The sequence below is a fragment of the Triticum aestivum genome, chromosome 4A (assembly GCF_018294505.1).
Source record: "Triticum aestivum cultivar Chinese Spring chromosome 4A, IWGSC CS RefSeq v2.1, whole genome shotgun sequence".
Classification (NCBI taxonomy): domain Eukaryota; kingdom Viridiplantae; phylum Streptophyta; class Magnoliopsida; order Poales; family Poaceae; genus Triticum; species Triticum aestivum.
The window spans coordinates 706,444,856-706,459,945 of NC_057803.1; the positions used below are offsets into that span (position 1 = coordinate 706,444,856).

At 52.2% G+C, this 15,090-nt stretch overlaps 1 protein-coding gene across 1 annotated transcript; it reads right to left on the minus strand.

Annotated features, from left to right (window-relative positions):
* Positions 1-811: 811 nt before the first annotated feature.
* Positions 812-13,517, minus strand: LOC123083261 (uncharacterized). Its single transcript, XM_044505342.1, has 3 exons — positions 12,178-13,517; positions 11,598-11,705; positions 812-1,206 (listed from the first exon to the last, which is right to left on the minus strand). Exons 1-2 carry the CDS (start codon positions 13,447-13,449, stop codon positions 11,601-11,603), a joined length of 1,377 nt encoding a protein of 458 aa, XP_044361277.1. The 5' UTR covers positions 13,450-13,517; the 3' UTR covers positions 812-1,206; positions 11,598-11,600.
* Between the last annotated feature and the right edge of the window lie 1,573 nt (positions 13,518-15,090).

Consider the following 15,090-nt stretch of genomic DNA (forward strand, 5'->3'; position numbering starts at 1 on the left):
TGCACGGCGAGAACCGGCAACATATCACGGCCTCCACTGTAGCCGCGAGGCTGCGACGGGTTCCCACATATTCAGGATTGAAGGGTTCATGCGAGTCAGGGAGAAGGTGGCCAATGGCTCCGCGGTCAGGTAAGGTAAGATCAGCCATGCCACTGCAACATACAACATGACCATGCTCAACAAGGACCTCAAGCCATTCCTGCACTCAAATCTCCACACGAGGCTACTGTTTCATGAACGCTTGGCGCCTCATGTACTCCCTTGCTTCGAGCTTGAAAAAATTCCAAAAACTCCAAGTTCTGAACAAGGAGAAGCACCTCAAGGACGATTGTCTATCCATCCTCTGCGACATCACCGTTGACCTCGGACTTCACACTAACAAGTATGATGCTTTTAATTTTCTCTGACGGATTGGCTATGAAGTCGGAGGTCAACGGTGATGTAGCAGAGGATGAAGATCGTTGAACTGAATGTATTATATTTATTGAACTGGTGAACATCGCTTTTGAAAAGAATACTTAGCACATGATGCTGAGATCATTGCGATAAGCCGCCAACCATACCTATCATATGAGAAAATGAATCGATGAGGGTGGATTTGAGTCGAAGCAGACTAGCGAGCTTCATATAGTGCTACACAATACGAGGCTTAGGCTCAGCTTGGGCTTTTTTGCTGCATTGATTTGCAGGTCTGAGGATAGACGGCACCAGCTAGCAGCAGGCAAAATAACCACACAAGATTCATGCATGCAGATCGTTGGCAAAAAAATTCCTAAACAAGAATTAACTAGCAGCTGTAATACTATATATATTAACCCAGCAATACGGTATGCACCAAACCAGCAGCAACAAGGCTTACAACTTCGAATTACCATGTTGTTCATAACCTGATCATTAGCCATCGTAAGTACTCCCTCCATTCGGAATTACTTATCACGGAAATGGATGTATCTAGATGTATTTTAGTTCTAGATACATCCATTTTCGAGATAAGTAATTCCGAACGGAGGGAGTAACAAGCAATCGAAAACCAGAATAATGGTTCAAGGAGGTTCAAGTAGGTATAAAGTTCCAGAATACTGCATACGCAAAAGGCACATTAAGTTAATTCAAGGCCATCGGGCTTTCAAGAGACCTTGAATCACCATGTATCAGCATCGGCAACAGACACCACCACCATCCATCTCACCAGGTCTCCCAGTAATCCTACAAAAACAAGATAAACAAGTGCACATCATTCATCAGTATAGCGCATTGCAAGTCTAAGTCAAGTCTACCATCTGATCGTAACACATGTAAATATGAGGCTAATTAAAAATCTAGGAACGGCTGGCTTTCATGCATCCAACATGTACCATCCAAATGTTAAAAGGCAAAGACACAAAAAGATCATCTCAGGTGAATTCTTCAAAGTTTGGAGATGCAAGGTTATAGAAAACTAGCAGGCCAACGGAATCAACAATTATACTATCGTAACAAATGCAAACCATCGACCTTCTGAATCTCTACTCCTAATGGGAGAGTCTGTCTGTTGCGAATCAACCTGTGGTTGAGATGGTTAGGTGGACAGTGGTATCCCCAACCCACCAAGATTCAAATCCTGGTGCTCACATTATTCCTGGATTTATTTTAGGATTTCCGGCAATGCGCTTTCAGTGGGAGGAGACGTTCCCGTCGACAACGAGGCGCCTACGGTGGCTTCGTAAATCTCAAGATGATATGCCGGCTCAGTCTCTCGGAGGTGCTCATAGGGGTAGGGTGTATGCACGTGTATATGAGCGCTTGTGTCTGTACTGATGCTAAAAAAAATAAAAAATGGGAGAGTCTGTTGTCGTTTCGTCTTGTTAGCCTCCCACCGAACGATGCCTCCTCATTGATTTTTTTCATCTCCGCTGCAAAACCGGTGGGCAAATCTCTACTCCTAATGGGAGAGTCCGTTGTCGTTTCGTATCGTTAGCCTCCCCACCGAACGATGCCTCCCCACCGATTTTTTTCATCTCCGCTGCAAAACCGGTGGGCAAATCTCTACTCCTGGGAGAGTCCATTGTCGTTTCGTCTTGTTAGCCTCCCCACCGATTTTTTTCATCTCCGCTGCAAAACTGGTGGGCAAATAACCAGGGAAAAAAACCATCAATCCCTCACCACCCTTTCCTATCTCTGGCCACGCTTTCCTAATCTATCTCTGACCACACTTTCCTAATGTAACTATGTAATCTAATCAACCTATATTCATAACGTTTTCCTTTCTTCCGCATCACGTTCACAACTTTCCTTTAATCGTTGGTGATGGTCGGGTGGTACTCCCTCCGTTCGGAAATACTTGTCATCAATTTGAATAAAAGGGGATGTATCTAAATGTATTTTAGTTCTAGATACATCCCTTTTTGTCCATTTTGATGACAAGTATTTTCGGACGGAGGGAGTACGTTCGCATCGTTTCATCTCCTTCACACGGAGGAAATAAAAGGAAACTCATCTCCTCGTATTTCGAGTTTCTCTATATATATCCTTCCCACGATTGCTCCCATCCAGATTTTTCATTCATAGGTATCCATATCTTCCTTTCCTTTGAGGAGGGTTGCTTCCCATTCCGTCCCTTCCATCCAGAGAAGGAGCGCGGCGGCGGTGCTGGCCTAAGCGGCTACAGAGGAAGAGGCGCTCGTGGCGCTGTCCGAGGTCGGTGTGCAAAGGGACGGAGCCCAACTACTGTGGTGATTGACCAACCAAGGCAGAATTTGGTCGTATTGTCCCTTGCGCCGGTGATGGAAGAGAAAGAGATAGGAGATGTTGAGTATATATATTGATTACTAGTAGGAAAGACTAGATAGACTAGAATTAGTTCTGGCTTGTTTTGTATTCCAAGTTGATCATTGTACTCCTATATATATGCCCACGAGGCTCAAGCAATACAACAAACTATTCCACCAAATCCTCCTCTCCCCTCTAATATGGTATCTATCGCAAGTCGATCCTAAACCCTAGCCGCCGCCGCTTCCGCACCTGCGCGCCGCCCCTGGGACAGTCGGCCTTCATGACCGCCGCCTGGGGCCGCTAGCCGCCGCCGCTTCCGCACCTGCGCGCCGCCCCTTAGGCGGTCGGCCTCCATGACCGCCGCCGGGGGCCGCGCCGCCCGTACCTAGGGTTCGTCCGCCGGTCGTGTTGACCGTCTGCCCTAGAGAGTCTTTTTCCCGAGCCCTTGCTCCGGATTTTTTCGCTCTCTCGCCAGTCGTTTTGATCGGCGTTTTTCTTTTTGGTTTTCCGATCTATGCTTGATCGGTTTGCGTCGCTCGTCGCCGCCGTCGACACCGAGCGCCTCTACTTCGACCCCGGCGCGACCAGCCGGCCTCTCCTCCGACCCGGCAGCCACGCGCGACGAGGCGGCCCGTCAGGGCCAGCCGTCGTCCGCTCGTCGGTCTGCCCGTCGCCTTGCGCCGGCTGTCACCGCCCTGCTCCGACCGAGAAACCTACATCGCCACGACCCGGCGGCTTCGCGCCCCCGCCCATCGATCCACGTCACCCGCCTCCGCCGCGTCTGCACGGCGGCTCGGCGGTCTACCTCGCCGGCCTTGTCCTCGGCTCCATCAGGCTCGTCGGCTGCCTCAACTCGGGCGCCGCTGCTCCGTTGGTCGCTCGGGCCTCGCTGCCCGGGCGCCGGTGCTGCTTTGGCAGCCCGGGTGCTGGTGTTGACGTCCCACGCTGTCCGTCATCGCCGGCCTCATCCAGGACTCCGAGGCCACCACGCCTCCATCGAGCGGCGTCCCCGTCCTCGCGCGCGATTGGCTTGATCACCCACTTGCTGCCGCGATCCGCCTCATCTACGCCGCGCGACCAACCTGGCCCGTCGGTTGCGCGCGCCTCCGCAGGTCCCCTGAAGATTGTCCCGAGTTCAGCGCGCCCCTCCACCGATCGAGCAACGGGCTGCCGCTGCATCGCCCAGTCGGGCCGCAGCGCCGCCGCCCCGTGGTTCTCCTCCCGGCTACATCGACCTGCATCACCGCTGCGTCGCCCCTTCGGGCCATAGTGTCGTGGCCCGCGGTCCACCGCCGCCCCTGGGCCGTCCGCTCCAGGCCGTCCCCATGGCTACACCGACCCTCGCGCCGCCGTTGCGTCGCCCCGTCGGGCTGTAGTGAGCGTGGATGCGGTCCACGCCGACGTCCCGAGGCTGTCCCCGCGGTTGCACCGACCCGCGCTCCGCCGTCACGCCGCCTCTTCGGGCTGTCGCGTCGCGGCCCGCGGTCCCCGTCGCCGCCCTGAGGTCTTCCTGCCGTCGCTCGGACCTGCCCGCCGCCGCTGCGTCACCCCTACGAGCCGTAGCGCCGCGGCCCGTGGTCCACTCTGCCGTCACCGCGCATCGACCTCCCGTGGTATGCGATGCGCCGTCTCCCAGGGCGCGGGAACGCCATCGTCCGCGCCGGTCTTCGTCACGCTGTTGGGTTCTTCGCCTACTTCGAGCACCGCCGCCGCGCTCCTAACCTAGCCGTCGTCGCCGCCGTCAGGCCGCCGTCGCCGCTCTTCTTTGGCCGTCGCCGCCGCTACCCCCGTAGCCGCCGAAGCCGCCCGTCCACCTCCTTCGTCTTCGCCCAGCACCAGCCCGTCGCCAGCATCACCGTCATCTACCTCGACCGCTTCATCTACTCCGACAACCGCGGGCGACATTGGCCCCGTGCCAATTGGCGCCGCAACCGTCGTTGAGTCCTTCTCTGCTGGCCTCTCCGACTTCCTCGACATGGCGTACAACTCGTGCAGGTCCCTGTCTACGCATGCCCGGTGCTGGCAACACCATCGCGTGCCTTCGTCCACGACGTGTCCCCGGGCCCGGCAAGCCTGGTGCGGCGCTTCGTCAACTTCGTCTTCGTCCATCTACGCATGCCCGGTGCTGGCAACACCGACACGTGCCTTCGTCTACGATGTGTCCCCGGGGTTGGCAACCCCGGCGCGCCGCGTTGTCAACATCATCTACTTCCTAGCGCACCACTACTTCGACATCACTGCGCCCACGACTAACTCGGCGCCTCCTTGTGCCCACGGCTCCATGGCGACTTCCTCGACACCGGCTACCCCGACTCGACATCGACCACGGCGTTCTTCGCATGGCTACCTCGATCACGGCTCCACCACCCACGCTCTCGGCTACATCGACAAACGGCACAAAGGGCTACCTCCTGCTTGAGCAACCTCGTCGGTTTTCACTCCAGCCACAACTCTGTGATGCATCGACCGTTACGACTGTGGGGGGATGTCCGTCGGCTTGCCTTCGGATTCTTCTCCAGTCTCACCGTCTGCGTCGCTCCCGTTGTGACTGCGGGGGGATGTTGAATATATTGATTATTAGGAAAGACTAGATAGACTAGGATTAGTTCTGGCTTGTCTTGTACTCCAAATTGATCATTGTACTCCTATATATATGCCCACGAGGCTCAAGCAATACAACGAACTATTCCATCAAATCCTCTCTCTCCCCTCTAACAGAAGAAAACCCAACCACGTGGAGAGGCGCCTTGTCCCCGGCAGAGTGCACGCAGCATGGTGTTCGCCCTCAGATCAGATTTAGCCAGGAGGGTGCAGTTAAGCAGCGTAGAGGCCTTGGGGAGGCAGGGAGGGGAGGGACAGGACCGCGGCGATGGAGGAACAGCACCGCGACAAGGTACACGCAAAGAGCGTCCACTGTCGTCGAGTCCCCGCGCTGCCCGGGACTCGTCGCTCTCGGTCGTCTTCCCACCGGCGATGGTATCAACTTCTCCTTAACAGCCTGGTTGCCGCTCCCTTCTGATCATCACATTAGGGATCATGGTTTGCTAATTGTGGTTTTAACTTGCCACAAACATTGTACGTAATTTGTTGGTGTTGTGGCGTGATCTGGTCTCTCTCTCCGAATTTCTCTGATGAACGCTACTGGATAGAGGTAGACGAAGACACATAGAGAGACGGGAGTTTGGCGACGCGTAGCCTTGCGTCGTTTCTGTTTTGCTTTCCTTTTATTCCATCAACTAATAGCGCTAATTCCGCCACGATCCACTTAGAGTGCGTGCCATTCCACGTACAATGGACCGTACCGGAAGACTCGATAAAAATCCTAACAACTACGACCTGGCCGCAGCGTGAACATAGCTCATGTCTGGCCCATCTAGTTTACATGCAGTACAATCAGGATGCATGCAAACCACTCTTACATGACTAGGACTCTAGCTGAAACAAATCTAACGTGACAGTGCATTAAAAATAATCTAAACATAAATTTGTAACAAGATTAAACCTAACAATATAATTGATGTTTTAAATCATGTATTATGTGTTGGGTTTATTCACCTGATTTTCTTAGTTATTTCGTTCAGGTTGCGATCTTCAAACTCCCGTTCCACCTCATCTGCTTGGATTGGCAAGTAAACATATCTTAAGCTGAACACTTGAACATCAGCATATCTATTCTTGGAGATCTTCTTGCGTTCTGAATTTTCGAGATATTCTTCCATTCTGAATATGTGTGCTCACTTTGATCTACCTACTACCTTAGGTATGTGTAACGTCGCTGGTCCCTAATATGATACTGGTGACTAGTCTATGAGGCATCTGCCGGGGGAATTTTGATGTAAGTGGTCTTACTATCTTAGGGCATCTCCAGCCGTTCGGCCCCCCAGGGCGCCTAAATAGAGCAGCCTGGGGGCGTGCCGGCGTTAGTTCGGCCCCTGGGGGCGACCTAGCTCCCAGTCACGCCCCCACGCGCCGGCTCCAGGATGCGGGAAATTTAAACTTGGTCGTTCCCGCTCTCAAAAGACGCCGTAAATCCGGCGATCGGACGTAGTCTGGCGTTACAAAAAACAGAGCGCCGCCGCCGCAAGTTCGCGTGCGCAACGATTCACTCGGCGGGGTCGGCTCCAGGCGTTGGCGGAGTCGGCGTGCGCGGGCTCGTCGGTGTCGGAGCTGCTTCGGTGCTGGGCTGCGTCGGCGCGGCTTCGGCACTGCTGGGCGGCGATGTAGAGGCGTCGTTCGGGCTTGGCGTCCGTGTGGTCGTGGGCGTCGTGGGCGTCGTCGGCCTTGCCGTCGGCAGCTCGTTCAGGATGAGGCCGCGCTGCACCAGGTACCACGCCTTGAGCTTCTCGTCGTTGCTCTGGAGCATGTCCGCCCCGCCCATGAGAAAAGCCATGTCGGTGTTCCTCTTCTTCGCGGCGACGTTCGTCCGGAGCAGGTCGAGCTTGATGGCATTGTTCTTCATTAGCGACGACCACCGCGCCTCGGTCTTCTCTTCGCGTAGGACGGCCCGGGCCTGGGCGTAGGCGAGGCAATGCTCAATGGACTCCTGCACTCGCGCGGTTGCCGCGTCGGCGCTTTTCCCCTTCTTTGCCAATTTGTGCCCGTCTGGCCGCCCCTCTGACGCGCCCGGAGTCGTCGCGTCCGGCTTGTATGTCTCCTTGGCCTTGTCGAGGGCACGTCGGACTTCCGCCCACTTCTCGCACTTGTCAATGCGCTTGTAGACGTGAAGGTGCTTGAAGTTGGCATCTTGGTTGTCGCCCCGATACATGGCGAACATACGCAGCAGCTGCGCTGAGGGACGAACAGTTGGCGGGCGGCGGGCGTAGGGGACGAAGATATGCGGGCGAACAGCGTGCGTACCTGATCCTCAACGCTGGCGCCGCTCTCCGGGCGAGCCGCGACCTCCTCGACGATTCCATGCCATTTGTTGCACGCCAACTGGATACGCCCCCAATGGTTCGCCATCGCCTTGGAGTCGCGCTGCATGTAGACGCCTTTGAAGTAGGGGTCGACGAGCTTCCGCTCGTCGAACTCGGCCTTGATGCGGTCCCAGTACGTCTCCAAGCTCTGGTTCGCGCCGGTGGTCGGGTCGAGGCAGACGACTTTCCATGCTTCGGCGAGGCATTCCTCCTCCTTGGACGTCCACTTGATGCGCGGTTCGCCTGACCTAGCCGCCCGCTTCTTCTTCTTCTGGCGCCCCTTCGTCGGAAAGGAGCCGGCTCCTCCTCCTCCTCGTCCTCCTCCTCCTCCTCGGATTCCTGCGCGTCGTCGCCGTAGACGTAGCCGAGCTTGGCCTCCATGTCGCCGCTGAGGTCCACTACCTCCTCCTGGGTGGCGAACCCGGGAGACGCGGCGGCCGCGGTCGATGCTGTCGCGATGATGTCGTCCATGTCGGCTTCCGTGTCGTCGGCGTCGCCGAGGTGCGAGAAGGGTAGCGGTCCACGGTAGAGATGGGGCGTCGGTGTGGACGCGTAGGCGGCGGGCAGCGAGTAGTTGTATGGAGGGTACTGCACGCCGACGAAGGCGGGCCAGGGCGTGCGCGTAGCGGGGTGACCATGAGAGAAGGTCACGTTTGGGTTGAACCCATCGTGCACGTCGCCGTTGGCGTAGCCGGGCGACGATGAACCCCATGGAGATCCGGCGCCTTGCTGTCCCCAGGGCGCGTACTGGGCGTGGCTGAGGACGGGTGGATTCATCCCCGCCTGGTCGACCGATGAGGAAGACGCCGCCGCGCGCGCCGCGTTGTCGCGGGCCTTCTTGGCTATGGCCCTGTTCCGCCTGTCGGCGGTGACTGCTTCGCGCCGCTGAACTTCCACCCTCCACTCGGCGTTCGACAGGCCCGGTGGCTTCGATGGCGGCGCCCTCGGCTTCCTCTGCTTCGGCTGGGCCACGGCGCCAGTCGCGGTTGCGGCCGCGCGCGGCATGGCGTACTTCTTCGCGGCGAGCAGGAGGGGGTTTGGCGGGAGAAAGGGAGAGAATGGCGGGAGGAAGGCGAGCGGGCGGGAGAGATGCGAGGGAAAAGCATCAAGAAACGGCGGGAAAAGGCCCTCGGGTCGCCTCCAAGGCGGGCCCACGCGCCTTTTTGGCTTGTGCCGCTCCCCAAGCGCCCCCCAGGGCGCCGGGTTTGGCCTGGGTCCGCCGGCACCAGTTTTGGCCCGAGCCGGCGAAAAACGGGCTTCTGGGGGCGCGACTGAGGCCTTTTTTTGGCGCCGGCGCGGCAAAATCGCCTGGGGAGGGCCTGTTGGGGGCGCGGCTGGAGATGCCCTTAGGCAACCTAACTTATTTTGCTTCCAAAAATCTGCACTATTATTTTAGGCAACCTCTTTCAGAACATGATCAGAGGAGGTTTAAACAGCCCCTTGTCACGCTGTAGTAGTTAACTTTGCCTTTTTACAGATATATCGACATAATATGATCATTACTTCTTGATAATAGTTTCATGATGAAGTTCATACATTTAAACAAGCTTAACTTATACAGTGAGGCTCGCGTATGATTACTTGCTTGTGTAAACCAAAGTAACATTCCTGAAAAAAAACACCAAGGTAACGTCCTAGCTCTTCTTTATACTAGCAAGAATTTGACACATACGCGCATCATTTTCTTGTCCGGAAGTTAATCTTCTTGCCCAAGACACTGCGAGACTCTACCACGTGATTTTTGCTGCATAAGGAATGGGGAGAATCATATTGCCCATAATATACTTACAACTACGAACTGTGTTGCAAGAGCTCTAAAGTAGGTTCATAGTTTGGAATATTAATGCACCTATAAATATAAATAAGAGGTTGTTCTAAAATACGTAGCATATGGATTGTAGTTTGGTGATCTAATTTATGGTTTGACCGTGTATCATGCTAGAAACTATCTGTAGATAATGTTTTTTTTTCTAATTTGAAGATGTGTTCGCTTTTTTTCCTCGATCTGGTTTTATGTATTTTTTTTCCTAAATGACTTCGAATTGTTGTAGCAGACATCTGTAGATTAATCAAATAATCTGACAATGCTCTGTGTGAAGGCCAACCTGATGCTTATCTTTGTTTGTGTGCTACCTTTAGTTTAGAGACCTTTTCTCAATCATGCCCCTTCAATATCATATTGATATCTTCTCTAGCTTGACCTCCAAGCACAACATGGCCATTTGGATTTAACTAAAGTGAATGGGAGAAGGTTTGCTTTTGTTACTAGCTTAGTTTCGTTTTCATACAATAAAATTAGGATATCCTTTTCGGTCTCCTTTTCCTCTGAGCAGAACAATGAAGGTTGGTTTTGAGCATCAAGGATTGGATGGTGTTGTGAGAAATATGAGAGGCGATGGAGGATGGTTAGTTACTGTTGCAGTGTCGCTTATCATACAATAGTCAAAGTTGTGGTTTATCATACTGTAGTTGAAGATTAGTACAAGCAAAAGCTGTTTGGCAATCTGTAGTTTCTCACTGCATGGGATGCAGCTAAATAAATCCTCGATAGTCAGTTCAAGATTTCTTGAGTAAAGAATACTGTGTGTAAATTTTTTATCTTTAGCTCTCTAAATAAAAGCCTCGGTTGTTAACATGGTTTATCACGATATGTTTGGAGCTTAGTAAGCTTGGACACACTGATGTTTATCAAGATGAGTCTGAAACATGCTTTGATCTCAATGAGAACATTTATTTGTATTTTTTATGCAGGAATGGACATGATTAGTATTTTTGTGTGTGCAATGCACACTTAGCACTGAGCCTAAAACGGTAGGCTGCGGCATACAACGATTCATCATGACCTTGCTAGAGGTAAAAAAAATTGCCGCTTGCCATGTCACTGGTGACGCATGAGAGGCACGGGATAAAAGGATTCGAGTGAGGGGTGCGGGAGGTTAGTGTCATTGGAGATGGTAGGGTTTAGAGGGATGGCATGCTGACGACAGTGATGGAGGCGGTGACTTGAATAGGGGAAGGGCGAGGCGGCGTGTGTCAACATTCGTCAACTATGGGTCGCCGTGGCAGGTGCCAGCGATGGTGACTCGAGCAGGCAAAGGGCAAGGTGGCGTGAGTGAGCACTTGTCAACTGCGGGTGGCGGTGGCGGGCGGTTAGGCAGGGAGAGGTGGGCCCTTCAATAGGGTGGACGAAAAAGAGGTAGTGGGTTTACAGATTAGAGTGCGGCTAAGCGGAAGGTCGAAGGCATCGGAGATGGTGATAGGTTTGAAGGGATGGACGACGCCAGCTAAGACAGTGACTCGGGCAAGGGGCAGCCAAGCGGGGAGACTTAGGTGGGTGGCACTGGCTGGTTGTTAGGCAGGGAGACTTAGGCGAGTTGATAGGGTAGATGAAGGAAAAAGGCAGCGGCATGAGAAAGAATTAGAAAAGAAGCAGCAGCGAGTTAATTCGACTGACACTGGTTTATTCTAGCTAACCGACACAAAGATGCTTCTTTAAAATTGTTTTGTCTAACTCATATTATCACAAATCTCACAAGGTTAAAATATCAACAATTTTCTGGTCGGAAATGGGAAATAGTATCCCTGCACAGTAGATGACATTTTTTTTGCTGGATTAGGAATTCCCTATTTTGTAGACCTTCTCTGACCCATTATGTCTACAAGGGCGTTAATTACATGTTAATTGCAACTACATGCTGCAGTAATTTGTTTGCACAATCCATCGTGAACAATCATAGAAATAGAAGAAATAGGTGAAACTATGTTGAGATATCTATTTGGGTGGAGAGACGAGGAAGAATGTATATGTCATTTAATAATCCATTTGATTAATTCACCTATATTATCAGCATCGAGACACAAATTATATGTGTTATTGCCTGTAGCGGGCATTCAACTAGTTTATATATAACCTTCAGTCCACGGCGTTACCTATTATGCTTTCGCAACAGATGCAGGCAATGTTTGGCCACCTCCAGCCTTCACATCACATCCTTCAGAGCTTGCGGTAGATAGAGCTTGATCTTTTGAACAGGGACCCTAAAGAATTTACAGAGTACTATATAAGCATTGTGAACAGCACAAATACTACAATGTCTCTACTTCAAATTAAATTACACAGATCCACCGATGTTACCTCAATGGAACATACACTGCGGTAAGCACCCAACAGAATGTTGAGCCCAACATAAGTATATGAACATATGCTTATGAGAACAGTAACGATGAATAATATTTTCTTCCGGGAAAACAAAGAATAGCATAACAAGCCACATACAGTGCTACAAGGGTATAATATATCATATGTGCAGACTATGAGCATAGAAATGTGAACTGTCCATATCAGATATAGCACTATCAAAGAGTATTAGACTTTATATGGTTGAGTAATTTCAAATGAATCAGATTTGCAAAATGGAAATCATGTACAGTAGGAGTGGATAGCCGGTTTCCACAACAATTTACTAATGCAGTGCTCTCATGAAAAGAAACTGCGTGTGCATGGGCTCACCTCGTCATTTTGTACCAAAGAAGGAGGCCACGCCATGATGTAGGGATGGACAGGCTTGTGATAATCTTCACATATCAGTTTCAGCTCTGCTGTTTCGAGGCAAAAGGATAGCAACAACTGAGGAGACTCGGTACACCCGTCATACTCAGTACGCAGGTACATGATTCCATCTGTAACATCCATAAGCCGCACAATGATAAATTCATCACCTCCTTTTGGGAACTTAACGAACTGGCGAGTCATTTTCAAGGGAAATGTCTGGTACAACCAGTAATTGCGACCATCGTCACAATGCTCATCCTCGGGTCTCCAGAAAAAGACATCAAGCGAGCAACCACCCCACAAATCTGGGGAAACGATACAGGGCCTCCCACCCTTGGTATTACCAAACACAAAAGCACACTTACGGCCTTCCTGATCTGCCAAGAGCGGCGGCAGATCCATTTTAGTGAACTTCAGTGTCGTGGTGTCGAGCACTGTGATGTAGGGTTTCCCCACGTGCGTCCAATAGACAGACCCATTCACCATCTTGCCGGTGACCCCGCTCCCGGTGCCAGGGAACTTGCGGCACTTGGACTTGATGCTGCTGTCCGGCGAGATGAGGTGGACAACCGCCTTCGCCTGAAACAAGTTGAAATCGAAACACACCACGCGGGGTGGTGCGCCGGGGTCCTCTTGGGAGGAGATAATGTGGAATTCGAAGCTAGTGGCATCGGAGAAGAGGCGGGGCGGTGAGGGGTAGAGATGCAGTGCCCGGGTGAGAGGGTTGTAGGCAGCTATCTGCTTGGCCCTCCGGTTGAAGACAACCACGTAGCCGTCGCAGCACCGCTCAATCTCCCACACGGGCGAGGCCTCCTCCTCCTCCTCCTCGTCTTCTTCCTCGTACTCCTCGTACTCCTCCTCCTCATTGCCGTCTTCGCTGCCGTCGGCGTCTGGGAGTGGGAGGGCGGTGAGGGAGAAATCGCCGCCGCGGGCAGCGGCCTCGAAGTCCTGGTCAGGGGGGCTGTGGTGGGCGTGGAAAGAGGAGGCCTCGGGCTTGAAGCCTCGGCGCTGGACGAAGAGGCCGACGAAGGGAGACGGGTGGAGAGCCCGGAAGCTGCGGCGGAAGGCGGGGGAGGAACGGACCGCGGAGTGGAAGGTGCGGCAGGAGAGGGCGGCGCGGACGAGGCTCGGGAGGCCGGGGAGGCGGAGGAACACCTCGCAGAGGAGGTCGTCGTCGAGATCGAGCACGGTGGTCGGGCATTTCGCCGTCGGCGGCAGCGGCGGCGCCATCGCTCGAGACCTAGGTTTTTTTTCCGAGGGAGAGCTCGAGACCTGGGTAGTATAGCGGGGGAAGCCGAATGAACGGGGCCATGGGTCTCGCGTCGTCTGAAAATTTCGAGTTTTATCCCAGCGGATACGGCCCAGGCCTGTCGGCCATCTGAGTGCATGGGTCGCGCTGATCAAGGCTATAGCGCAGCAGGACACCGGCCCATAATGCATCACCGCAGTTGAAACTGGTATTCTCTCGATCAAGGGAAAAGTGTGTGTTGCCGGGGCCATTGAGCTGTTCCCAGACTTTCTCCACTATGTTGAAATTTTTTTTCGAGAAACTACCAATCTATTCATCTTCAATCATGGCAATACAAAAAACAATAAAGGTAATAAAGATTACAAAAATGTCCGTGGACCACCTACTGACCATAAGCATCGGAGCGAGCCGAAGTCACGCTGCCGTCATCGTCCCTAGCCGGGCAAACCTTGTTGGAATCTATCATTCTTAAGATGTTGCTCCCCACTACTTCCTATTCTCTCATCATGCACACTATGCACATCAGCGATATGCCACGTCATCTACTATATCTAAAATCAACATGTAGCCTTCCACCTAAGCAAATCTGCCACCTCAACATTTTTTTCATTTTTTTCGACATAATGCATCGTGTGATTTTAATCTCTGTAGCTGTTGGTCCCTCCTCGTATTCTGAAACTGAAACCAACGATTGTATATTAATAGGAGCCGAGAGTCGAGACCATCCTACTAATCTTCTCCCGTCATTCTGCTACTCTTCCCAGTAATTTATCACCCATATCATGTTTGCATCTTTTCCACTTCAGACCATCCCTTGGCCTTCTACGAATCCCTGCATACACAAATTCAACTATTGGCTGACCTGATGGTTGTCGCTGCATCATCCGACCTTGCATACCCCTGCCACCACCGGATTCAACAGTGAGGAGCTTCGACGACCCTGCCATCGATGGATTCGATGGCGAGGAGCTGCACCCAGCACCCTCTGCAACCTAGTTCCATCGCCTTTCTCCTGTACCATCTTCAAATCTGCTGGTGAGCCGCCAGTTTTCGCTTTCCAATAATCAAAGACCTTGATGGTGGCACAAATCGGATGAATCTGTTATTTACATCCATGTTCTCCCCACATCCTCTTATTGGCAGCGTATAATATATTGATTAATACCTCGCTCATCCAGTTTTTACAGGTTGGCATGAGTTAGTTGTCTTGGAAAATTCATGTCTTGGCCGATCCAAAGCTCAATTACAGAATTGTATCTCAGATGCAGGAGCTTTATATGATCTGGTTATTTTGAGATTTTGCTCCTAAATTGCACATGCCCCGATATGGAATTTAGTCCCATGTCTTTCCCATTGGTTTCAGCACTTTTTAGTCTATGTCGACAAGGTATTCGATCACAATCCAAGCAAGTGGCAGGTCTGTATGTTTTTGCAGAAATATTTAATCTACGTGGACAGGATATTTTTCTGTTTGATCACTGACCACCTCCTCTTACTTTAATTACAGGTCACACATGTGTTACACGGTCTCACTGTCGACAAGAAATGTATGCATCACTGCATCAGAAATTGCAATTTGTTTGTAGCATTTTTATTTACTATGTCCTCTGTCGGCAAGGTAA

Coding starts and splice junctions, on each gene's coding strand:
- LOC123083261 (XM_044505342.1), bottom strand. CDS start 13,449: ATGGCGCCGCCGCTGCCGCCGACGGCGAAATGCCCGACCACCGTGCTC. Junction 11,706..12,177: donor CTTTGGTACAAAATGACGAG/GTGAGCCCATGC, acceptor TAAATTCTTTAG/GGTCCCTGTTCAAAAGATCA.